The 26,794-nt window shown below is 41.1% G+C and overlaps 2 protein-coding genes and 1 long non-coding RNA gene across 3 annotated transcripts in view; 1 reads left to right on the top strand and 2 right to left on the bottom strand.

The window, feature by feature from the left end:
• The window catches only part of LOC135577141 (activated RNA polymerase II transcriptional coactivator p15-like), a 35,381-nt gene extending 33,234 nt beyond the window's left edge, over positions 1-2,147 (bottom strand). The window contains exon 1 of the mRNA XM_065044914.1: positions 1,802-2,147. The gene's annotated coding sequence lies outside the window, so the exon portion shown is untranslated. The remainder of the gene's footprint in view (positions 1-1,801) is intronic.
• Positions 1,068-16,300, top strand: LOC135577142 (uncharacterized). Its single transcript, XR_010468723.1, has 2 exons — positions 1,068-1,208; positions 14,728-16,300. It is a non-coding gene; the product is annotated as an uncharacterized LOC135577142 (long non-coding RNA).
• On the bottom strand, positions 4,949-8,068 carry LOC135577139 (uncharacterized). Its single transcript, XM_065044910.1, is given in 3 exon segments — positions 4,949-6,580; positions 6,582-7,456; positions 7,459-8,068. Coding segments are annotated over 3 exon segments (2,775 nt in total). The 5' UTR covers positions 7,937-8,068; the 3' UTR covers positions 4,949-5,158.
• Positions 16,301-26,794: the final 10,494 nt, after the last annotated feature.

The raw sequence follows: 26,794 nt of genomic DNA, 5'->3' as shown, positions 1-26,794 counted from the left end.
TTTTCCGAAAATGTGCCTAAGGTTAGTGTGTTTAATCCGACAACACAACAATGGGAAGGTCCTATGTCACTAATAACCTGGGGAAGGGGATATGCTTGTGTTTCTACAGGTAACCACAAAAATTCGTGGATCCCAGCAAAGTGGGTGAGACCTTGGCTAGCTAACAAAGAAGAAACCGATTGCAATGATGACAATCCTTAACCTCAGAGGTGTTATCGCTTTTAGCAACCGATGTAGCCAATGTTGAGAATACCAGTTTGTAAAACAGAGCAGCAATTTTTCATTATTGGCCATGGTCACAGTTATGAAGAGTTTGATTGTATGTGTTGTTTGAACTTAAAAGATAAAAAGATAAAAGATTTGCAGAACAAGAAAATAACAGAAGATGTTGGGTTTTTTGGGTTGGATGCCTTGTTTGGTTAAAAGGAATATTGAAAACAGGTCTGTTCTTGTTAATTGTAATTGTATTAGCCTTAATGTTCTTACCCTGTATTTTGCACTGCCTTTAAAGCATGATACGGCGTATTGTTAATTTTATATTAAATAAAAGAGGGGGAGATATAGTGGCAAAGCCCCCCCCCCGGTGGGATGGGTGTGTCGCCAGCCTGGCTGAGAGGTGCAGCCAGAGACAAAAAAAACTAAAGGAGCACCATTAGAAGGTAACAATGAGTGAGCAATCGCCAGACACATGCGTGTGGGAAACTGCAGCGGGTCTGTGGAATCCTTGACAGAAAATATGAGAGTAGAGATCAGCCTTGAGATATTAAGATTTACCCTTGAGAAGGATGGGAGTAAAGGAGTATCCGGAGAGAGGAGAGATATACCCGTGAGAGAGAAGGGGATAGAAGAATAACATGGATGATAGGAAAATTAACCAATGAGATGTTAGTGCTGTAACTTGTAACCAATAGTGAAAAGACACATGAACTGGTAGAATTGTATAAAAATGCACTTGTAGCAATAAATGGCATCCATTACTTTCATCTTGAAAGAACTTGGTCCATGTCGTTTGTCCGTCTCAACCGCGACATATGGTGACCCCAACGTGATCCTGCCTGAAGAGGATCTCGCATGACAAGGTGACAGCGTGAAGCTGTGAACAGCCGAAGAAGAGCTATGGAGACGGAGCCCGGTACAGCTGAAAAGAGCAGCCGAGGAGAGCTGCCGAAGATCCGGATCGATTGAAAAGACACCTCGCTAAGGAGGAGGTGAGCTACCGGGAACAGGGGGGGTGAAACTTATCTAAAGAAGAGGGTACTATATTATCTACATGGAAGCTGCTTCTGAAGAAGCGGGGTGTTAGCCTTCCGGAACTGACTTTTAAGAAAAATGTTACTATGGGGCAAAGCACAAGGTTTAGAGGTTAATCCTGTGGCAGCATTTAGTGTGTCACAATGGATGGACTTGGGGGATAAACTGTTTGACAGTGCTACCCAAGGGTCCAAGGAAGCAACCAAACTGTTAACGACATGGCGCTTGTTATTAGATACTCTGAAAGAGTTAAACCAGCAACAGGCAGAGGCGGCGGAGGGGGATGGTCTTCCTGGCTCTCCTGGGCCAGATTCGGAGGAAAAGGCAAGATTAAGTACTACTCCGACCTCCCCTGTTACTAAGGATCCGTCAAAACCGCCCAAGTCCATATTATCTGACACGGATAAGGATCCGCGGCACTTTCTTGGAAAGTTAAAAGGAATAAAGGAGGAGCGTACGTATGTGTGGCCCTGAGATCAGAAAAAAATTATGAAAGAGTCGTATACATATGTGTGGCCCCGAGATCAGTTAAAAGCTATGAAAGACTCACATGAAAAAACAGCGTTATGGTCTCGGGAGGGGCCCTCAGAGCACCAGTCGGAGCAGTGCGTTCGGCCGATCGCTCCGCTGTCATCAATCACGGCTCAAACCTCTCTTCTATCATCAGCAACCGCGGTTCCGCCATCTGCGTCACCGCCATTAATCACAGTTCAACCCTCTGCCCCACCGCTATCAGTCGCGGAAGAAAAAAATGGACGTTTTTTTTCCTATCCCCCCTTGCCTGGAGATTTAGGTGGGGAGGACCCCCCCGTGGTGAGCCAGACCGAGCCAAATAACGTAATTCCTATGGATATGAGCCCCCCCAGCCTGCCCCTGCCCCCCTCCCGCACTGCTGCAGAGCAAATTCCTGAGGGTGGGGGTGGAGTTTCAGAGCGTAAACTGAACTTACCAAAAAGCTGGGATTTACCCCCAGTTTCGATTACAGTTAAACCACGGGACCGTGTGCGTTTCTGGGAGACACACTAATTGACACACCACAACTACAGGCACGATAACTTTCTGAAATCCTGAGGCAGTCAACAGACCTCGCATATCAAGCTATGAGAGAGGTGCCTGAAACCAACAAAGCAGCCAAATCATTTAAAACTATTAATCAGGGTCCCAATGAGAATTACATGCAATTTATTTACCGTCTTCAAGAGGCCATCAGTAAGCAGGTTGAAAACTTAGAAGCTAAGGAAGCACTAGTGTTGAGATTAGCAGTAGAGAATGCTAATGTTAGCATTCAAGACACATAACCACAGGTGCAGTTATATGCGGTGCTTTATTTCAGCGCTGGGAAACCAGGGGTTCGCACCCAAAGCTGGCTTCAGCCACTGATTCAGTCTACACCATATTTATACAATTTGATCACATACATATGCATTACAATTCTTGACAACCATTAGCATATTCCACACCTATTCTAACACAAATTATCTATCTAAGCAATGCTAAGTAACATTCGCATGTTTATCAGTTATTTCTAAGTTACCTGTTTTAAAGAATATATCATAAATCTATATCAATCTTAAGAATAGGGTATGTTTTAAGTTACCTGTTCTAAAGAATATGTCATAAATCTATGTCAGTTTCAGGAATAGGGTATGGTTATATAAAATCATGCTTGAATGCACATTCTGAACCTGGATACAGTATCAAAGCTAAGAATCTTGGATACGGTCTACAGAATCAAAACACAGCCCACAAAATTCAATTCAACTGTAACATTTCCCCCCTTTGAAAATGCTTTTCTATTCCTAGACAATGCATTTTCACTACATTATATTTTCCTTATAAGCTGGAGGGTTGTCAAAAGTGGATCTGCTAAGGACAGTAAAGATGCATTCGTTCCTTGCCTTTGATTGACTTATTTGATGCTTAATATAAGCATAAAGCAAAAAGAAAAGAGCAACTATGATGGCAAGCAAAAATAAACTCTCCAATAACGAATGTACCCATCCTCCCAGGTTCAGGTTCAATTTGCCTAGCAAGGCCCCAACCCAGCTCTGCTCTACATCTTGTTTTTCCGCTTGCAGTTCTTTTTCTGTTTGGGTTAATTGGGAAATATCTTTTTCCACTTCAGAGGTTACGTTTGGGATATGAATGCAGCAATGGTCAACCCTATCTTTTAAATATCCACAAACCCCATTTTCTTTTAGCAACATTATGTCAAGTGCCATTCTGTTCTGCAAAGTCATTTTGGTTGTAGCTTGTAATTGTATATTGAATTCTCGAAAACCCTTTTTGGTTACCCTTGCCAATCGATCCATTTGTCCAATTAATCTGTCAATCATTTCTCTGTTTCTATAGGCTGTGATTGGTGCAAAGAAAGATTCTAATGCCCAGCCGAATTTAACACTACCCGATGGTTCATGCCACACATCATCTTCATCTATCTCTCGTTTGTACCTAACTTGTAGGAGTTCTTGCCTATTCTTCAAGGGTGACCTTTTCCAAATGGGACATAGGGTTGGTAACCCCAAAGTAACCTCCTTTACAGGTCCTGCTATTGGTAAATGTATTGTCCAAGTTCCATCACTTAAGGCCCAAACCAAATGTCCCACACTACCTATAGTTCCTCTACAATCTATCTTATCTCCATCAATGCCTATTTTGATTGCTTCCTTTGGATCCAATTGTTTCTGACAAATGCAACCTGCTATGCGATTACTGCAACTTTAATGATGGACAGAGGTATTTCTTTCACATCTGTCTGGCAGGTCATTACTCGAGAGCAATTCCACCACGGTACTGTTACTCCTCTTGTTACATTGGTCCATCGTATACACCATGGAAATGCTTCACTATGTTGATATTGCTGTACTATACTCAACGTCCACATGTTATTCCATGATTCAGTTATGTTCTGATTATCCTGATCTTTACATTCCTAATAGGCTCGCTCAACCTTTTCATATACTGTTTTGGTAGTCCACTTTTCATATGTGCAATACCCAATATTATGAAATCGTCCTATCTTTACAAATTTTACTCCTGGCAACTTTAAGCAGTCACCTCTTTTTATCATGGCGTTCTTAATGAGCTCTTTTGTCCGTTGTTCGATTGGTACTTGCTCTATTTTAGTATGGGACTCACACACTATCTTACCAGTCTTATTTACTTCTGGTAAGGTCGTAGATATTATTCCCCACTGTACTGGGTCTTCGGCTGATTTCGGGATGGGAAGACAAGCAGTGATGCTACTGACATTTTGGGTTTGTGCAAAATCTCGAATTAGTCCTATCATCAGATTCTCTGCCTGATTCTGTACACTCTGTACTACTTGTGGCATTTGAGTATTGTCACTATCTCCTATAGCCCTTCGTGTTTTACATAATTGTTCTCCATTGACTTTGCAAATCAGTGTGGCATACAGTCTGGGTACATAAAGTACTATAAAAACAAAACGGTAACAAAAGTTAGACATCCTGCGTTGTGATTTTAAGTGTGGTTGGACCCACTAATCGTGATTGCCACAGTTTTGGGACTTTCTTCACTCGGGTGTAATGTATCCAGGAGTCTATTTCAGCAACTTTAATTGCGGTAAATGTAGTTAAAAGTACTTGATAAGGTCCGTCCCAACGTTCTTTTAAAGGATCTTCTCTCCAAGTCTTTATATACACCATGTCTCCAGGTTCTATATCATGTACCGGATTCTCAAGTGCTAGTGGGCGATTCCACACTAATACGGATCTGAGTCGATTCAATGTCCTGCCGAGAGACAACACATAATTGTACACATCCTGATTACCTTTTACATGTACACTTGGATTCGGATCAGGTGCTTCATATGGTTTGCCATACAGAATTTCGTATGGGCTTACCGACATTCCACTCCTAGGTTTAATCCTAATTCGCAATAACGCTATTGGTAAGGCCTGGGGCCATTAAATTTTGCTTCTTGGCAAATTTTGCTAAGTTGTCGTTTTAACGTCTGATTCATTTTCTCCGCCTGGCCACTAGACTGGGGTCTCCACGGGGTGTGTAATTCCCATTTAATTCCCAAACATCTACTGACTTCCTTTACCACTTGAGCAACAAAATGCGGTCCCCTATCAGATGATATTCCCAATGGTACTCCAAATCTAGGAATTATTTCCTTCAGTAACCATTTTACAGTTTCTTGTGCCTGGTTGGTGCGACAAGGGAAGGCTTCTGGCCATCCTGAAAAGGTGCATACCCCAACTAGCAGATATCTGAATCCTCGAGTTTTGGGGAGTTCCACATAATCTATTTGCCAACAATCCCCTGGTTGTACACCTGTCCTAATTTTTCCCATATCTACTTTTCTTTTAACTAAAGGATTATTTCTCAAGCAAATTTCACACTTAGCTGTGATAGATTTTGCCATTGTTAACATCTGGACCGAGATAATTTGTTTTCTTAGATAAGTTACCAATGCTTCTGCACCCCAGTGACACTTCTGGTGCTCCGCTTGAAGTATCCCTCTCATAATTGTGATTGGGACCACAATTTGTCCGTTGGTGGTTACATACCATCCAGAATTACCCTTGACGGCTTTTACTAGTCTTGCCAATTTCTCATCTTCTGTAGAATATTCAGGTGCCTCTGAAGGTGTAGGTAATAAATCAATTGCTCTTACCTTTTGGGAGACAAGACCCACCATCATCCAGACTCGTCGTGCCACTGATCGGGCTGTTTGATCAGCAAGTTGGTTTCCTTCAATAATTGTCGATGTCCCACTCTGATGAGCTTTACAGTGCATGATGGCAACTAGTGATGGCTTTTGAACGGCATTAATCAAGTTCAATATTTCTTTTTGGTACTTGATGTTTGTTCCTTGGGAGGAGAGTAGTCCACGCTCTTTCCAAAGAGCTCCATGTACATGAACAACCCCGAATGCATATTTTGAGTCGGTCCAAATATTGACCCTTTTGTCCTCACTGAGCTCTAATGCCCTAGTTAGGGCTATCAACTCAGCTTTCTGTGCTGATGTGTTTGGTGGTAGGGATTTAGCTTCAATTACTGTTTTGGCAGTAGTAATCGCGTATCCTGCATACCGCACTCCTCTTTCCACAAAACTACTGCCGTCAGTAAAAAGCTCCCAATCCGTCTTCTCCAATGGGGTATCTTTCAGGTCAGGTCGACTTGCGTGGGTATATTCAATGACCTCCACACAATCATGTTCCAGATTTTCTTCTTCAGTCTCTGCGCTTAAAAACACAGCTGGATTCATTAGGTTAGTTGTTTTTAGGATAACATCATCCTGCTCTGTTAAAATTGCCTGATATTTCATCATCCTACTTGGGGAAAGCCAATGGCCCCCCCTTTTGTTCCAATACAGTAGTCACCATATGGGATACAAACACTTCGATCCTTTTCCCCATAGTCAGTTTCCGGGCTTCCTGAATTAATATCACGGTAGCAGCCACCACCCGCAAACACGCCGGCCATCCAGCACTTACCGGGTCAAGTTGTTTAGAGAAATAACCTACGGGCCTTTTCCAAGATCCCAGCCGTTGGGTTAATACCCCTAGAGCAAGTCTCTGTCGTTCATGTACAAATAACTGAAAGTCTTTACTCAGGTCAGGTAGGCCCAAAGCAGGCGCTTGCATTAAGGCCTGTTTCAATTTTTGAAAAGCTTCTTGTTGTGGTCTTTCCCACACCAAGGTCTTATTCTTCTGTGCCTCGTATAAAGGTTTGGCAATAAGTCCATAGTCCATGATCCAGAGCCTGCACCATCCTGCCATTCCTAGAAAAGATCTTAATTCATGTAAGTTACGCAGTTCTGAGATCGCACAGATAGCATGTACATGGTTTATACATAGTCTTCGCTGTCCTTGAGAAAGCTCGCATCCTAGATAGGTCACAGTTGTGGATGCAATCTGAGCTTTATTTTTTGACACTTTATATCCATTCATTCCTAATTGATTCAATATTTCAACTGTTACCTGAATGCAAAGTTCTTAGGTCTCAGCAGCAATCAGAATATCATCCACATATTGCAGCAACAAATACCATTGTCGAGGAATTCCGATATGGCCTCTTGTAGTCCATTCCTCAAGCTCTTTGGCTAGTTGATTTCCGAAGATAGTTGGACTATTCTTAAATCCTTGTGGAAGGTGTGTCCAGGTTAATTGGGCCTTTCTCCCGTTGTGTGGATTCTCCCATTCGAAAGCGAATAGCTTTTGCTTTCCTGGTCAAGGGGTATGCAGAAGAAGGCATCTTTTAAATCAAGTACTGTAAACCATTTATATTTCTCTTTCACAGATGTTAACAAGGTATACGGATTTGCAACTACTGGATGTATGTCCTTAGTGATCTGGTTTATTGCTCATAAGTCTTGGACTAGTCGATAGCTACCATCAGGTTTCTTTACTGGAAAAATTGGAGTATTGTATTCTGATTCACATTCTTCTAGAATTCCATATTTCAAAAATTTCTCAATTAAAGATACTATTCCTAATCTGGCTTCCAATTTCAATGGGTACTGTCTTAATCGTACCGGTTCAGCACCTTCCTTCAGCTCTACTTTCACAGGTTTAGCTGCCTTTGACTTCCCAGGTATGTCAGTTTCCCATACCGTGGGAATCACTGCATCTTCTATTGCCTGTGGTATTTTCACAATTGGATTTTCCTTTAATAGTAAAATTTGTCCTACCTTTGACTCCGGAACTTTCATTACCAAATTTCCATCCTCAAATGTTATTGTGGCATCTAATTTGGTCAGCAAATCTCATCCTAAAAGAGAAACTGGACAATCTGGAACATATAAGAACTCGTGGGTTAGCTCCTTTTCTCCAAAACACAAATCCAAAGGTTGCAGGAGTGGCCGTACTTCCTCCTTCCCTGTGGCACCAACAATTGTTGTAGCTCTGTGACCTACCGCCCCCTGTAAGGAATTCAGTACAGACTAAATAGCCCCTGTGTCTACTAAAAATTTTACATCCCGGTTTTGGCAGCTTCTTTTAATCTTTCTAAAAGGCCGAGGGAGACTCATTGTTTTCCTGCATCACATCATACAATTTTGACCAATTCATTTGCTTCGGCATAGCAGTTTGAACGCCAATCAATAACCAATCCTGATACTTCCGGAGACGGCTTAACCCGCCTCCTGTATTGTCTGTATCTCCTGTATTATCGGGGATCTTCTTTTGGAAAGTTCTCATCAACGTTAGCCTCTACTTTCCCATTCCAAATATCTTCTCTCACCTTATCCCTCGCAACCTGTATAACCACATATTTTCTGTAGAGTCCGTTAATGTATCTAAAATGACTTGTAAATCATCCCAATCAGGATTCTGCGTCTTAATTATCATCTTAATCACTTTTGCAACCTTATCTGGGTTTTCCCGATAAGGACCAGCCGACTGCTTCCAGATCACTAAATCCCCCGGCGAAAACGGGACTTTTACATAGACTGGTTCCCCCCCCAACACCTACTGCCTGCCGCAGGGGTGCTATTACGTTTGATGATCCCCCGCGGGCGGCGAGCTTGGAGGAGAGGAGCTGCAGCTTCAGCCTTAGCAGCCGCCGTTCCCCCCCCCTTTCCCACCGCTTTAGCAGACAGTCAGCTTTTCACCTTTTTTTTTTTTTTTCTCTCTGCAGCTTATCAAGGAGAAGCTGCCGGGCACAGGTTTGGGCTCCTTTTGCCCTTTTTCTCTCTTCATTTAATTCCTGTGATTATAAACTTTATATGTAATTCCAATTAGCTGAACAATAGTTACATCCCTCAGCTCCTACCCTTTTGTAACTTCTTACAGATGTCAATAAACAGCATACTAAACATCAATCCCTGACATTAATTTTAGATCCAAATCCAAATCAGTCTATCCACAAAACAACACTATCTGCAATACAGCTAACTCAATTTACTTTCATGTGTACAGATGCATCTGAAGGGGGAGCAAGGTGGCACTTTAGTAACGGAAACGGTTCTTATTTTGTAATTATTTCCCCAAACAAATTCTTTTGGTACCAAATATAAACATACAAACTAAAATACTGAGTTCAGACATGCAAACCGAATACCGAGTTCAAATATGCAAACAGATCACAATCACACTTCTTTTATGCATAAACTGTCCAAACCCAGCCTTCTTCTAATGTTTCAGAAAGCAATTTGACGGCGATACGTTTGAATTGGACATATCAACAGAGAAGGATACAGATAACTAACACAGAAAGATGACACAGGTAACTTTACCAGAACAACAGTAAACAGGATCAAATCACCGGTTTCAACAGTAAATACAGATTAAATCACCAGAACTACAGACCAGGTGCTGAGTAGCACAAATAACCAGACCAGGTGCCGAGCCTGCGGCACAAATAACCAGACCAGATGCCGAACCTGCAGAGGTTTCCCTCTGTCTGACGGATGGCTGCCTAGGCAATACCACGGGAGCTCCCTGCCCAACCGAGCGTGGCTTTTGCCGCGTCTGACCGGCAGGCTACCAGATGCCTGGCCAGCAGGCTACCAGACCAGAACCAGACCAAGTGGGTACCCAACAATCCAGATAAAGCACCTTCTTACCAGTCAGAGGTCCGTCGTGAGCAGCAGAGGGTCGGTTGCGTCCGATGCGCTCCCCAAGAATACCTCGGTGCTAGCTGGAGCAGGATCAAGACGCGATCCGCCTCAGCAATGCTCGCGAGGTCCCATCTGGGTCGCCAAAAATGTTAGCATTCAAGACACATAACCACAGGTGCAGTTATATGCGGTGCTTTATTTCAGCGCTGGGAAACCAGGGGTTCGCACCCAAAGCTGGCTTCAGCCACTGATTCAGTCTACACCATATTTATACAATTTGATCACATACATATGCATTACAATTCTTGACAACCATTAGCATATTCCACACCTATTCTAACACAAAATATCTATCTAAGCAATGCTAAGTAACATTCGCATGTTTATCAGTTATTTCTAAGTTACCTGTTTTAAAGAATATATCATAAATCTATATCAATCTTAAGAATAGGGTATGGTTTAAGTTACCTGTTCTAAAGAATATGTCATAAATCTATGTCAGTTTCAGGAATAGGGTATGGTTATATAAAATCATGCTTGAATGCACATTCTGAACCTGGATACAGTATCAAAGCTAAGAATCTTGGATACGGTCTACAGAATCAAAACACAGCCCACAAAATTCAATTCAACTATAACACTAATGTTTGCTATCAACATGTTATTTGCGAGTTTTACAGTACATATTATGTGCTCCTGTGTATTGCATCTCTGAAAATCAAGCAGTTTGTCAGGAATGTGAGCTAATTGTTTTACTAGTTGTTTTTAAGTGGGCCGTAAAACCTTCTCCTCGATTTTCCCATTCACGCTGCAAGCAGCCCTGTGCCTTCTTCCCCTCCTCCCCCTCCCCCCCTCCTTCCCTCTTCTCAAGGTTTTTACTTGCAAGATGGGGTCAGGAATGATTGTTTTCAGTTGTGTTCCTAAAAAATCAGTATTGGGAGGTGTTTTAAAACTTAGCAAAGCACTCGGAATTATAAGCAAGGAAGATCTTGTTAAATATTGAAATCAGTGTTGGCTGCTGTATAAGTTAAATGATTTGGAAAAGTGTCCGGAGAATAGAATCTTGTTGTGATTAATGTTGTTTTTGAGGCCAGAAGAGCAGGACAAAATAAATCTCTACAAGAAATCATTAAATCATTTCAGACAGTTTTACAGGTGGGGCAATTTGAACTTCAACAAGCTGAGAGAGTTAACTGATAACACACAGGTCAGAAAACTTGTTAAAGTCTGCAAGATGCTTTCCTTATTAACCTGTTTTCTTTGTGGGTATCTGTTTAAGCATGTTGCGATTTTGGTAGGTCTGTGCTATATGGTATGATAAGTTCACAGTCTGTTAAATCATGAGAATCCGTTGACTCAAAATGTGCATTTTGTGATAATACAGAAGATCATGAGCAATTCAGTTCTTTACTGCGTGAATGTGATGGTGAAATTTTGCGTGTACTAGCTGTTATTTTTCTCTCCAGCATGCTACCTTTATTCCAGCATTCAGACTTGCGCAACTCTGTGACAGGCTGTGTCTCATCTTGGTGTGGTGGATTTGGCTTTTCCAGATGCACACCATGTAAAGAATCCTGGTTTTGGAATAACAGCTGTAGCGCACCAGATGAGACACTAAAAAAAAACAAAACAGAGCAAAACAAAACAAAACAAAACAAAACAGAAAAAAAAGGCCTTTCCCAGTCCAGCTCGCTGCGGCGGCGGGGGTGGGTGGCCGATGGGGCTCCAGCGCACACTGACCTATTTTGTCAGGGAGGCCCAGAGGTACCTCCACCTGGTTGAGCAGTAAGCGGCCCAAAGGTGCAGTGCAAAAATTGAGATATTGTCTTAAATTAGTGTGACTGTGATCCATCTGCATATTTGAACTGGGTATTTGGTTTTCACATCTGAGCTCAGTATTTTAGTTTGCATATTCATAATTGGTACCAAAAGAATCTTGTTTGGGGAGATAATTACAAAATGGGAACCGGTTCTGTTACAGTTGAATTGAATTTTGTGGACTGGGCTGTGTTTCTGATTCTGTAGACCATATCCAGGATTCCTACCTTATCGTAAAAGCTATGCAAGTTGTATACGAGCTCATATTTTAGAGAACTGAAAATTAGTTCTGTTAGTTCTCAGTAAGCTCTTATCTTATCTTGAAAGTGCTGAGAAGGTACATTTGCTATCATCCAAGAATTTGTATAATTTTATACGAAGTGCGCATGTGCAGTGACAAAAGGTGAAAAGTACACTAGTGATGAAGACTACTTACTTCATCCTGAAGACCCCCTGAACGACCACCAGAGGACACTGCGCATGCTTAGAGTAGTTCCAAGGTGTTGCAACTGATATTGTGAAATAATTGTGTAACCTAATGAATATGCAATATACACGTTGTAACTTTAATGAATATGTATGTAACCAAATTGTATAAAATGGTGAAGTTTGAATCAGTGGTCGGAGCCAGCTTTGGGTGCGAGCCCCTGGTTTCCCCAGCACTGAAATAAAGCACCACATATAACTACGCCCGTGGTTATGTGTCCTGATTGCTAACAGTTCCACTGCTAAAATTCCACCTTGCCCCCCCTTAGGATGCATCCTTACACATTAGAGTAATTGCTTATATTGTTAGAAAAGCATTTAAATTGTTAAAATGCTATGATAGATGTGAATTTGGAAGAGGTTGTATTTAAAAGTTGCTAGAATAGTAACTGATTTGGATCTAGGAAAATAGAATAATGGATTTATGTTTATTATACTGGTTTATACTGTTTTTTGACATCTCGAAATTGTAAAAGGTAAATGGAGCTAAGGAATGTAACTATTTCTGAGCTACTTGAAATTGCATATAAAGTGTAGTTGGAATGAAATGGGAAAACAAAAGAGCAAAATATCCCAGGCCTGTGTGCAGCTCATTGTAACTGAGGAGTTTGCCAGAGCCTCCCACTTCGTACCAGTGATTATGCATGGCCTTGGTTATATGTAAAACTGCAGCAGAAAGAGAAAGAAAAAACAACTGGAAAAACCTGGCTGCCCGCTTTTAAAGCAGAGTAAGGGGGGCTTTACTCCCCCCGCTCTGTCCTTTTTTTTTTCTTTTTTCTTTCCCTGAAGTTATGTCATCCATTTTTGTTGTGGCACTGTGTTGTTTTTCGGCTTTGAATCAGGGGTTGTTGGTGTTGTTTATTTTTGCTTCTGTCTTGTTTCCTAGATTTTGGCACATCTGGGGAAAAGAGCTCATAATTTTACCTCCTTGCTGAAGATAGTCTTTTCACACTGGTCAGCTTTGGGGGGTCACAGTGTTCAGTGCTTCTCTGGGTCAGACTGGTACTGATTTGAGTGTGGAGTGGAGCCAGATTGGTTTGATGTGGAGTTCAAACTGATGTGTTTTCATGCTGGGCTGTACGTCTTGCCATCTCAGATGGGGGCGAGAGGGAAGTTTTATTCCCCCCCGCGCCCCTCCCCCAAGCAATATTACTGCTAGAGAGCTGTAATGCTGCATGAAGGACTCTGAGGGTGAAATTTAAAGGCATCACCAGTGGATCCATAGTTCTAATGAAACTGGAAAATTAAACCAAAAATTTGTTAATAGACTTATTCTGTGGTAATTAGTTGTAAGTGACTTCTTAGTAAATTCACCGTGCTAGTTTTTGAGGTCGTGGGAGAGAATGAAAGAAAGGCCATTGTTTGAGACCAATGGAATGCCCAATTTGGAACAAAGTTTTAATACATGAATTCTTATAGTTGTTAGAAACTCCTATACCTCTCCTAGGTTAAGATTTGTTAAGTAAATTGTAAGCTCAAATAACATTTTCTGAGAATTCTGTTTAGTTGCATAGCCGACAAGAAGCTGCTTGGATGGTGTAGATCTGCTTGCTGCAAGTGAGAAATCTCCAAGGAAATTTCAAATGCTGTATTTCCACTAGTATTAACAGCCAATGTTTCGATAAAGCAAATACTACACTGATTGATCTGAAACAGGACTTTGATCCGGTAAGGGAAAACAATATCCAATAAATATGACAGCCAAAATGGAGTTGGAAACTTTGAGGAATGAATTTCTGACAACTTTGCAGGCTGACTGCATTCGATTGAACTTGCAGATTTGTCTATTTACAGCTACAACATAAAAACAACCTGTGGCTATCGTGGAACAGTATGATGAGATTGCTATCAGACTGATATACTGCTTGTTACTCTGATCAAGAAAAGCAGGGAATGAATTTAAGTTTCAATAGGCCATGATCCTTTTGTCATATATGTACCATTTGTGAAATTTAATTCTGATTTTTTTATTTTAGTTGTAATCTATGTCTTTGTAAATTGCACTAGCTGGTTTTCTTAACAGCACAGCTTTTGGCATGCATAAATGTAAAATGTAAATTGCTGCAGAACCTGCAAGTCTTTAACATCAGGTTATAGGCCATGCTTGTATTTGGTCTGATCCTACATACTTGCACAGTTTTTGTCGATGGTTCTGGGAAGTCTCATAAAGCTGTAGTGGTTTGGTGTGAAGATAGGGATTAGCATCATTCTGTGAAAATTATTGAAAGTTCAACCCAATTAGCAGAACTTGGCACAGCTTTAAATTACTTAGAGCTTTTTAAGGAGGAACCTCTAAATTTGATTTGTGATTTTGAGTACGTAGTCAAGATCCAACGCAAGTATCTGGTTCTGAACTTTGTTTGTTTGTTTGTTTGTTTCACAAAAAAACAAAAAGGGGGGAGAAGTAGGGAAAACATCAGAAAACCAATTGTCTAAAGACTGTATGTGATGAATCACTTATATCTATGTAGTGCAGCCCAAATTTGCCCTGTGATGAAACACTTTGCAAGTGTGACCCAAAACCATGCTAAATCAGAAAGAACCTACATTAGTTATGGCCAAATCACTAGTTAATGGTCAATGGAAAAGGCCACATCAATTGATAACCTGGGGGAGAGGCTATGCTTGTGTCTTTACAGATCAAGGACCACAATGGTTGCTGGCACGAAACGTGAAACCTGTGTTATCTTCCTGACAATGATTGTTGCAGCTGCTGTGTTTTGGATGCCTGCACAAAGACTAACAGGTGGAGTACTTTAGCCAACATGACTGACCAGGACTCCATATGCCTAGCTATGGCATCTCCCGAAAACCCGTTCCACACATGCTTGGTTGGCATCCCCCTTGACTACAGCAGCATCACACAACTGTTTCAAAATAGTGGTCGGTGCAAAGGCATTGCATCAAACTGTAATAATACTAACATGGCACTTTGGATTAATTGCCTCCTGGAAAAAGACATTGAACCACAGGAAATGGAATTGCTGGGATCTGTGCCCATGGATGCTTGTATCCAGCCGGTTTGTGAAAAGTGTCAGAACAGTATACAAGAACATGAATGGATAAAAACTGCAAAATGTTAATGCTACCCTTGGTGACTATAGAAATGAAACTCGTTGGTGCAATGCCTTGCAGAAGAATCCAAGGAGTGTTGTTAACAATGTGGGACAGCGACCCCAAAAACTCCTGTATGGTGTATTCTTGATCTGTGGAGATAGAGCCTGACCAGGAATTCCTTCTAATGCTGTTGGAGGACTGTGTATTTTGGGACTATTAACTCTCTTAATGCCCAATGTATCTATGATAATAGATCACAGAAGAGCAAGACGAGAAAAACACTTTTTGCGTGTATATGAGTCAAAATGTGATGATAATGTAGATTTTTGGGGATCAAGGTTAAGGGTTTTAGGATCTCTTGTATCTGGTGTTGGCACAGCTAAAAGCTTTAAATATTTTAGAAAATTAGGATGCTGGCTAGTTGAGCAAACTAACAGAACTTAAAAGGCTTTAAGTGGACTTTTGCTAGATGTAGATTCTGTAAGACATGCTACATTGCAGAATAGAGCTGCAATAGATTTTTTGTTATTAGCTCAAGGGCACAGGTGTGAAGATTTTGATGGTATGTGCTGTATGAACTTGTCAGATAATTCTGAGTCAATTCATAAAAGCATACAATTGTTGAAAGAAGGAGTTCAAAGGTTACAAGTTGATGATGGATGGGATTGGTTAAATAAATCGTTTAGTAGCTGGGGGCTTTCAGGATGGTTGTTATCACTAGTGAAAACAGGACTGATCATTTTGATGATTGTTCTGGTTGTGTTACTAATGTTGCCATGCATGATTTCTCTGCTGCAAAGGGCCCTGCAGTGGACAATGAGGGCAGCATTTTTAGCACAAATACAAAAAGGGGGAATTGTGGGAAACTGCAGCGGGTCTGTGGAATCCTTGACAGAAAATATGGGAGTAGAGATCAGCCTTGAGATATTAAGATTTACCCTTGAGAAGGATGGGAGTAAAGGAGTATCTGGAGAGAGGAGAGATATACCCGTGAGAGAGAAGGGGATAGAAGAATAACATGGATGATAGAAAAATTAACCAATGAGATGTTAGTGCTGTAACTTGTAACCAATAGTGAAAAGACACATGAACTGGTAGAATTGTATAAAAATGCACTTGTAGCAATAAATGGCGTCTACTACTTTCATCTTGAAAGAACTTGGTCCATGTCGTTTGTCCGTCTCAACCGCGACACATGCGTGCAGAGCGCAGCCTATCACGTTATTGTATAGCACGAGTTATAACCAATCACATTGTTGTAAGGCGCGTGGACAGGGCAGCTTTGCTATAAAGCTAGCCCGGTAAGACAATAAAGTGAGCTCTGTGAACATCACATTGGTGTGTCAGGTTCCGTGTCTCGCATGGAAAAAGCAACACATTAGTAACAGTTTGCATTAACACTTGCATAATTTTACATTATGCTTGAGTGTTGGGGCATTGGATTTTGTTATTTCATGGTTTGTTTGTTTTGGGGGGGGTTTATTGTGGTGTTTTTTTTTTTCCTGCTGCAATTTGGTATTATAAACACTGATAACTTCTATATATGATTAAATAAATTATTTTATTAACACTTCTGTTGATATGGTCACTGCTCACTCTAAACTCTGTCGTTAAAAGGTAACACTTTTTTGCTTTAATCACTCAAAACCTTTGTGAAAACATCTGGTCTTTTTATTCACTGCTTAAAAATGTAATTTCACTTTAAAATAAGAAGGTTATAAGTGAATGGATGTCTTGTCTCTGTGTAGCTATGTGAAATAATATCCAGGTGAGAAGACAGCATCAGATTTCTTATACTGATTTTTAAAAACTCTTCCTATCTAGGGCTTTTACAAAGAGAGCATTAAGTATTAAACTACCATTTCAGGAAACAAAAGTGCAGCTTTTGTTAAGGTGTTCTGTACTTACTGTGTAGGAAATCGTTAATTCTCTGGTGCTCACACAAAGGCCAACTGAGAGTCAGGTTTTTAAATAAACTGGAAGGTTGCCTCTAAGAAATCTTGTCTACAGCTACAAGCTATGTTTGCTCAGTTTTAGTGACTGATAGAGAAGGTACAAAAGATTTAGAGTTTTCCTCGTGTTTTCAACTACAGTCCTGCAGTCCTGTAGTAGCAGCTGAGATGTGCATCTTGGACATAAAAGTAAACTAGTAGGATTGATGACACTACATCTTCTTTGGTGCTTTCCTCTTCTCACCATATTTTGGAGATCTCAGTTCATACTGATGAAATGAAGGTCAAGGATCTGTTTCTGTGAATGCTAGCTTGCCATTTTTTTCTGTGATAATTTAATGAACATTTCTCTAAAGCTTTTCTGCCTTTTCTCTCTGCCACATGATTTGCACTTCATCACTCCATATATTTTCACAGAATCACAGAATGGTTGGGGTTGGAAGGGACTTATGGAGATCATCTAGACCAACCCACCTGCCAAAGCAGGTTCACCTAGAGCAGATCACACAGGAGTTTGTCCAGGTGAGTTCTGAATATCTCCAGAGAAGGAGACTCCACAACCTCTCTGGGTAGCCTGCTCCAGTGCTTTGTCACCCTCAAAGAAGTTTCTCCTCATATTCAGATGGAATCTCCTGTGCTTCTGTCTGTGCCCGTTGCCCTTCATCCTATCATTGGGCACCACTGAAAAGAGTCTGGTCCCATCCTCTTGACACCCACCCTTGAGATATTTATAAGCATTGATAAGATCCCCTCTTAGCCTACTCTTCTCCAGGCTGAACAGACCCAGCTCTCTCAGTCTTTCCTCATAAGATGCTCCAGACCCCTCATCATCTTCACAGCGCTCTGCTGGATTCTCTCCAGTAATTCCATGTCTTCTTTAAACTGGGGAGCCCAGAACTAGATGCAGTACTCCAGACGTGGCCTCAACAGGGCAGAGTAGAGGGGAAAGATAACCTCCCTTGACCTGCTGGCCACACTTTTCCTAATGCACCACAGGATTCCATTTGCCTTCTTGGCCACAAGGGCACATTGCTGGCTCATGATCAACCTGTTGTCCACCAGAAATTCCAGGTACTTCTCTGCAGTGCTGCTTTTCAGCAGGTCCACCCCTAACCTGTACTGGTGCCTGGGGTTATTCCTACCCAGAGGCAGGACCCTACACTTGCCCTTATTGAATTCCATCAGGTTCTTCTCTGCCCAGTCCTCCAGCCTGTCCAGGTCTCGCTGAATGGCAGCACAGCCTTCTGGTGTGTCAACCCTTGCTCCCTGTTTTGCATCATCAGCAAACTTGCTGAGGGTGCACTCAGTCTCTTCATCCAGGTCGTTGATGATCAGGGTGAACATGACTTGACCTAGTACTGACCCTTGAGGAACCCCACTAACTACAGGCCTCCAACCAGACTCTGCACCATTGATCCCAACCCTCTGAGCTCTGCCATCCAGCCAGTTCTCAATGCCTCTCACTGTGCATTCATCCAGCTCACACTTCTTGAGCTTATCTATGAGGATGTTATGAGAGACAGTGTCAAAAGCCTTGCTGAAGTCAAGGTAGACAACGTCCACCGCTCTCCCCTTGCCTACCCATCTAGTCATACCATCTTAGAAGGCTATCAGGTTGGTCAAACATGATTTCCCTTTGGTGAACCCATGCTGACTACTCCTGATAACCTTCTTTTACTCCACATGCTTGGAGATGCCATCCAGAACGAGCTGTTGCATCATCTTTCCAGGGATGGAGGTGAGGCTGACTGGCCTGTAGTTTTCTGAGTCTGTTTTCTGAGACTGTTAAATAATGAGAATCCATGGACTCAAAATGTCCATTTTGTGATAATACAGAAGACCATGAGTAATTTAGTGCTTTCCTGCGTGAATGGGATGGTAAGATTTTGTGTGTAGTAGCTGTTATTTTTCTTTCTAGCATGCTAGCTTTATTCCGGCATTCAGACTCATGCAACTCTGTGATAGGCTGTGTCTCATCTCGGTGTACTAAATTTGGCTCTTTTCTATGCACACCATGTAAAGAATCCTTGTTTTGGGATAACAGATGTAGCACACCAGATGAGACACTAATAAAAGCCTTGCCTAGTCCAGTTTGCTGCGGCGGCGGGGGGGCAGGTGCCTGTTGGAGCGATAAAGGACTCCGCAAACATTCCGATTCAATGTGAATCACGCCAAAGCCATTTATTACAGAAACAAGCCTCCTTAGATATGCAACTATATTCTAATCACGCGTCCACACTCCAAGCATGGATTTGCTAAATGAGTATCATGGGCTATCCACGTGCTGGAGTCTCACTGATGATACGTCAGATGATTCACGTCACGCCAGGACCCCGCTGATTGAGGAACGCCCCTCTTTCTCACAGCAGATTCTGTTCTCAGCTTCTCAAAGAGGCCTTGAGATTCCTTTGAGCCTGACTAATTCAGCAACAAATCTTTATCTATCAAAACCCCTCCACACTTCCCCCTTTCTGTTCTTGAATTAGTCAGGCCCCTTTAACCGCACGGTGCATTATTTTTGAAATATACTGCAACACAGAACACATGATTAACAACATAATTCCAATTATATATAATGCAGTTAAACCTTACTTAATAAGATCAAACAACTACCTGCCTATTTTTAAAACCTTAATTCTACTATGACAACCTTATTAACACACTATTTTAATAGATTCAAAATAACCAGACAAGTTAATACAATATTTTCTCTTAAATTCCTAAAAGATCTATAACTGTGCAGTTTATAGGGTAACATACTTAATACCGTCAGTATATACTAATAATTGAATTAATATCTTGAAAGTTATCTTAACCTATTTAAAATATCAATAGCTTAACCTTAATATCCCTTCTAAAACTTTATCAGTTTTTACACTTAGATTACTATGGTAGAGATATCACATAATTTTACCTTATCTATGCATTGACTATCTAATCGTAATATCACCCTTTTGGATCTCCTGCTGATTGTTCAAATTGCCATTCTCCACAGAAGGTACACCACCTGCTTGCTAATAGGCTTCTAGACCACCAGGTCTGTGAGCGTCTATAACACTGAATTAGGATCCATGGTTTACATCTGAAACAGTCCTCACAACTTATCTCCCTCCTGTCCTTCTGCATCCGTTGAATCTTTGTTGAATCCACTTCAATCCTCGGCCTGTAATGACACAAACATAACCTTTTCCCCAGGTTATCAATTGACGTGGCCTTTTTAATTGACTAGTGATTTGACCATAACTAATGTAGGTTCTTTCTGATTTAGCATGGTTTTGGGTCATACTTGCAAAGTATTTCATCACATACAATGCTTTTGACAATTGGTTTTGCGGTGTTTCCCCTACTTCCCCCCCTTTTTATAAAAAACAAACAAACAAACAAACAAAGTTCAGAACCAGATACATGCATTGGATCTTGACTACGTACTCAAAATCACAAATCAAATTTAGAGGTTCCTCCTTAAAAAGCTTTAAGGAATTTAAAGCTGTGCCAAGTTCTGCTAATTGGGTTGAACCTTCAATAATTTTTACAGAATGATGCCAATTGTTATCTTCATGCCAGACCACTACAGCTTTATGAGACTTCCCAGAACCATCAACAAAAACTGTGCAAGCATGTAGGATCAGACCAAATACAAGCATGGCCTATGACCTGATGTTAAAGACTTGCAGGTTCTGCAGCAATTTACATTTATGCATGCCAAAAGCTGTGCTGTTAAGAAAAGCAGATAGTGCAATTTATAAAGACATAGATTACAAATAAAAAAAATTCAGAATTAAATTTCACAAATGCTACATATATGACAAAAGGATCATGGCCTATTAAGACTTAAATTAATTCCCTGCATTTTCTTGATCAGAGTGACAATTGGTACATAACAGCCAGTATATCGGTTTGCTAGCAATCTCATCATACTGTCCCACAATAGCCACAGGTTGTTTCATAGACAAATCTGCAAGTCCAATCGAATGCAGTCAGCCTGTAAGGTTGTCATAAATCTATTCCTCAAAGTTTCCAACTCCATTTTGGCTGTCATATTTATTGGATATTGTTTTCCCTTACCGGATCAAAGTCCTGTTTCAGATCAATCAGTGTAGTATTTGCTTTATCGAAACATTGGCTGTTAATACTAGTGGAAATACAGCATTTGAAATTTCCTTGGAGATTTCTCACTTGCAGCAAGCAGATCTACACCATCCAAGCAGCTTCTTGTCGGCTATGCAACTAAACAGAATTCTCAGAAAATGTTATTTGAGCTTACAATTTACTTAACAAATCTTAACCTAGGAGAGGTATAGGAGTTTCTAACAACTATAAGAATTCATGTATTAAAACTTTGTTCCAAATTGGGCATTCCATTGGTCTCAAACAATGGCCTTTCTTTCATTCTCTCCCACGACCTCAAAAACTAGCACGGTGAATTTACTAAGAAGTCACTTACAACTAATTACCACAGAATAAGTCTATTAACAAATTTTTGGTTTAATTTTCCAGTTTCATTAGAACTATGGATCCACTGGTGATGCCTTTAAATTTCACCCTCAGAGTCCTTCATGCAGCATTACAGCTCTCTAGCAGTAATATTGCTTGGGGGAGGGGCGCGGGGGGGAATAAAACTTCCCTCTCGCCCCCATCTGAGATGGCAAGACGTACAGCCCAGCATGAAAACACATCAGTTTGAACTCCACATCAAACCAATCTGGCTCCACTCCACACTCAAATCAGTACCAGTCTGACCCAGAGAAGCACTGAACACTGTGACCCCCCAAAGCTGACCAGTGTGAAAAGACTATCTTCAGCAAGGAGGTAAAATTATGAGCTCTTTTCCCCAGATGTGCCAAAATCTAGGAAACAAGACAGAAGCAAAAATAAACAACACCAACAACCCCTGATTCAAAGCCGAAAAACAACACAGTGCCACAACAAAAATGGATGACATAACTTCAGGGAAAGAAAAAAGAAAAAAAAAAGGACAGAGCGGGGGGAGTAAAGCCCCCCTTACTCTGCTTTAAAAGCGGGCAGCCAGGTTTTTCCAGTTGTTTTTTCTTTCTCTTTCTGCTGCAGTTTTACATATAACCAAGGCCATGCATAATCACTGGTACGAAGTGGGAGGCTCTGGCAAACTCCTCAGTTACAATGAGCTGCACACAGGCCTGGGATATTTTGCTCTTTTGTTTTCCCATTTCATTCCAACTACACTTTATATGCAATTTCAAGTAGCTCAGAAATAGTTACATTCCTTAGCTCCATTTACCTTTTACAATTTCGAGATGTCAAAAAACAGTATAAACCAGTATAATAAACATAAATCCATTATTCTATTTTCCTAGATCCAAATCAGTTACTATTCTAGCAACTTTTAAATACAACCTCTTCCAAATTCACATCTATCATAGCATTTTAACAATTTAAATGCTTTTCTAACAATATAAGCAATTACTCTAATGTGTAAGGATGCATCCTAAGGGGGGGCAAGGTGGAATTTTAGCAGTGGAACTGTTAGCAATCAGGACACATAACCACGGGCGTAGTTATATGTGGTGCTTTATTTCAGTGCTGGGGAAACCAGGGGCTCGCACCCAAAGCTGGCTCCGACCACTGATTCAAACTTCACCATTTTATACAATTTGGTTACATACATATTCATTAAAGTTACAACGTGTATATTGCATATTCATTAGGTTACACAATTATTTCACAATATCAGTTGCAACACCTTGGAACTACTCTAAGCATGCGCAGTGTCCTCTGGTGGTCGTTCAGGGGGTCTTCAGGATGAAGTAAGTAGTCTTCATCACTAGTGTACTTTTCACCTTTTGTCACTGCACATGCGCACTTCGTATAAAATTATACAAATTCTTGGATGATAGCAAATGTACCTTCTCAGCACTTTCAAGATAAGATAAGAGCTTACTGAGAACTAACAGAACTAATTTTCAGTTCTCTAAAATATGAGCTCGTATACAACTTGCATAGCTTTTACGATAAGGTAGGAATCCTGGATATGGTCTACAGAATCAGAAACACAGCCCAGTCCACAAAATTCAATTCAACTGTAACAGAACCGGTTCCCATTTTGTAATTATCTCCCCAAACAAGATTCTTTTGGTACCAATTATGAATATGCAAACTAAAATACTGAGCTCAGATGTGAAAACCAAATACCCAGTTCAAATATGCAGATGGATCACAGTCACACTAATTTAAGACAATATCTCAATTTTTGCACTGCACCTTTGGGCCGCTTACTGCTCAACCAGGTGGAGGTACCTCTGGGCCTCCCTGACAAAATAGGTCAGTGTGCGCTGGAGCCCCATCGGCCACCCACCCCCGCCGCCGCAGCGAGCTGGACTGGGAAAGGCCTTTTTTTTCTGTTTTGTTTTGTTTTGTTTTGTTTTGCTCTGTTTTGTTTTTTTTTAGTGTCTCATCTGGTGCGCTACAGCTGTTATTCCAAAACCAGGATTCTTTACATGGTGTGCATCTGGAAAAGCCAAATCCACCACACCAAGATGAGACACAGCCTGTCACAGAGTTGCGCAAGTCTGAATGCTGGAATAAAGGTAGCATGCTGGAGAGAAAAATAACAGCTAGTACACGCAAAATTTCACCATCACATTCACGCAGTAAAGAACTGAATTGCTCATGATCTTCTGTATTATCACAAAATGCACATTTTGAGTCAACGGATTCTCATGATTTAACAGACTGTGAACTTATCATACCATATAGCACAGACCTACCAAAATCGCAACATGCTTAAACAGATACCCACAAAGAAAACAGGTTAATAAGGAAAGCATCTTGCAGACTTTAACAAGTTTTCTGACCTGTGTGTTATCAGTTAACTCTCTCAGCTTGTTGAAGTTCAAATTGCCCCACCTGTAAAACTGTCTGAAATGATTTAATGATTTCTTGTAGAGATTTATTTTGTCCTGCTCTTCTGGCCTCAAAAACAACATTAATCACAACAAGATTCTATTCTCCGGACACTTTTCCAAATCATTTAACTTATACAGCAGCCAACACTGATTTCAATATTTAACAAGATCTTCCTTGCTTATAATTCCGAGTGCTTTGCTAAGTTTTAAAACACCTCCCAATACTGATTTTTTAGGAACACAACTGAAAACAATCATTCCTGACCCCATCTTGCAAGTAAAAACCTTGAGAAGAGGGAAGGAGGGGGGGAGGGGGAGGAGGGGAAGAAGGCACAGGGCTGCTTGCAGCGTGAATGGGAAAATCGAGGAGAAGGTTTTACGGCCCACTTAAAAACAACTAGTAAAACAATTAGCTCACATTCCTGACAAACTGCTTGATTTTCAGAGATGCAATACACAGGAGCACATAATATGTACTGTAAAACTCGCAAATAACATGTTGATAGCAAACATTAGTGTTATAGTTGAATTGAATTTTGTGGGCTGTGTTTTGATTCTGTAGACCGTATCCAAGATTCTTAGCTTTGATACTGTATCCAGGTTCAGAATGTGCATTCAAGCATGATTTTATATAACCATACCCTATTCCTGAAACTGACATAGATTTATGACATATTCTTTAGAACAGGTAACTTAAACCATACCCTATTCTTAAGATTGATATAGATTTATGATATATTCTTTAAAACAGGTAACTTAGAAATAACTGATAAACATGCGAATGTTACTTAGCATTGCTTAGATAGATATTTTGTGTTAGAATAGGTGTGGAATATGCTAATGGTTGTCAAGAATTGTAATGCATATGTATGTGATCAAATTGTATAAATATGGTGTAGACTGAATCAGTGGCTGAAGCCAGCTTTGGGTGCGAACCCCTGGTTTCCCAGCGCTGAAATAAAGCACCGCATATAACTGCACCTGTGGTTATGTGTCTTGAATGCTAACATTTTTGGCGACCCAGATGGGACCTCGCGAGCATTGCTGAGGCGGATCGCGTCTTGATCCTGCTCCAGCTAGCACCGAGGTATTCTTGGGGAGCGCATCGGACGCAACCGACCCTCTGCTGCTCACGACGGACCTCTGACTGGTAAGAAGGTGCTTTATCTGGATTGTTGGGTACCCACTTGGTCTGGTTCTGGTCTGGTAGCCTGCTGGCCAGGCATCTGGTAGCCTGCCGGTCAGACGCGGCAAAAGCCACGCTCGGTTGGGCAGGGAGCTCCCGTGGTATTGCCTAGGCAGCCATCCGTCAGACAGAGGGAAACCTCTGCAGGTTCGGCATCTGGTCTGGTTATTTGTGCCGCAGGCTCGGCACCTGGTCTGGTTATTTGTGCTACTCAGCACCTGGTCTGTAGTTCTGGTGATTTAATCTGTATTTACTGTTGAAACCGGTGATTTGATCCTGTTTACTGTTGTTCTGGTAAAGTTACCTGTGTCATCTTTCTGTGTTAGTTATCTGTATCCTTCTCTGTTGATATGTCCAATTCAAACGTATCGCCGTCAAATTGCTTTCTGAAACATTAGAAGAAGGCTGGGTTTGGACAGTTTATGCATAAAAGAAGTGTGATTGTGATCTGTTTGCATATTTGAACTCGGTATTCGGTTTGCATGTCTGAACTCAGTATTTTAGTTTGTATGTTTATATTTGGTACCAAAAGAATTTGTTTGGGGAAATAATTACAAAATAAGAACCGTTTCCGTTACTAAAGTGCCACCTTGCTCCCCCTTCAGATGCATCTGTACACATGAAAGTAAATTGAGTTAGCTGTATTGCAGATAGTGTTGTTTTGTGGATAGACTGATTTGGATTTGGATCTAAAATTAATGTCAGGGATTGATGTTTAGTATGCTGTTTATTGACATCTGTAAGAAGTTACAAAAGGGTAGGAGCTGAGGGATGTAACTATTGTTCAGCTAATTGGAATTACATATAAAGTTTATAATCACAGGAATTAAATGAAGAGAGAAAAAGGGCAAAAGGAGCCCAAACCTGTGCCCGGCAGCTTCTCCTTGATAAGCTGCAGAGAGAAAAAAAAAAAAAAAGGTGAAAAGCTGACTGTCTGCTAAAGCGGTGGGAAAGGGGGGGGGAACGGCGGCTGCTAAGGCTGAAGCTGCAGCTCCTCTCCTCCAAGCTCGCCGCCCGCGGGGGATCATCAAACGTAATAGCACCCCTGCGGCAGGCAGTAGGTGTTGGGGGGGGAACCAGTCTATGTAAAAGTCCCGTTTTCGCCGGGGGATTTAGTGATCTGGAAGCAGTCGGCTGGTCCTTATCGGGAAAACCCAGATAAGGTTGCAAAAGTGATTAAGATGATAATTAAGACGCAGAATCCTGATTGGGATGATTTACAAGTCATTTTAGATACATTAACGGACTCTACAGAAAATATGTGGTTATACAGGTTGCGAGGGATAAGGTGAGAGAAGATATTTGGAATGGGAAAGTAGAGGCTAACGTTGATGAGAACTTTCCAAAAGAAGATCCCCGATAATACAGGAGATACAGACAATACAGGAGGCGGGTTAAGCCGTCTCCGGAAGTATCAGGATTGGTTATTGATTGGCGTTCAAACTGCTATGCCGAAGCAAATGAATTGGTCAAAATTGTATGATGTGATGCAGGAAAACAATGAGTCTCCCTCGGCCTTTTAGAAAGATTAAAAGAAGCTGCCAAAACCGGGATGTAAAATTTTTAGTAGACACAGGGGCTATTTAGTCTGTACTGAATTCCTTACAGGGGGCGGTAGGTCACAGAGCTA

Source organism: Columba livia, chromosome W, assembly GCF_036013475.1.
Source record: "Columba livia isolate bColLiv1 breed racing homer chromosome W, bColLiv1.pat.W.v2, whole genome shotgun sequence".
NCBI lineage: Eukaryota > Metazoa > Chordata > Aves > Columbiformes > Columbidae > Columba > Columba livia.
Note: the sequence above shows the minus strand (reverse complement) of the source record. Positions and strands in the feature narration are given on the sequence as shown.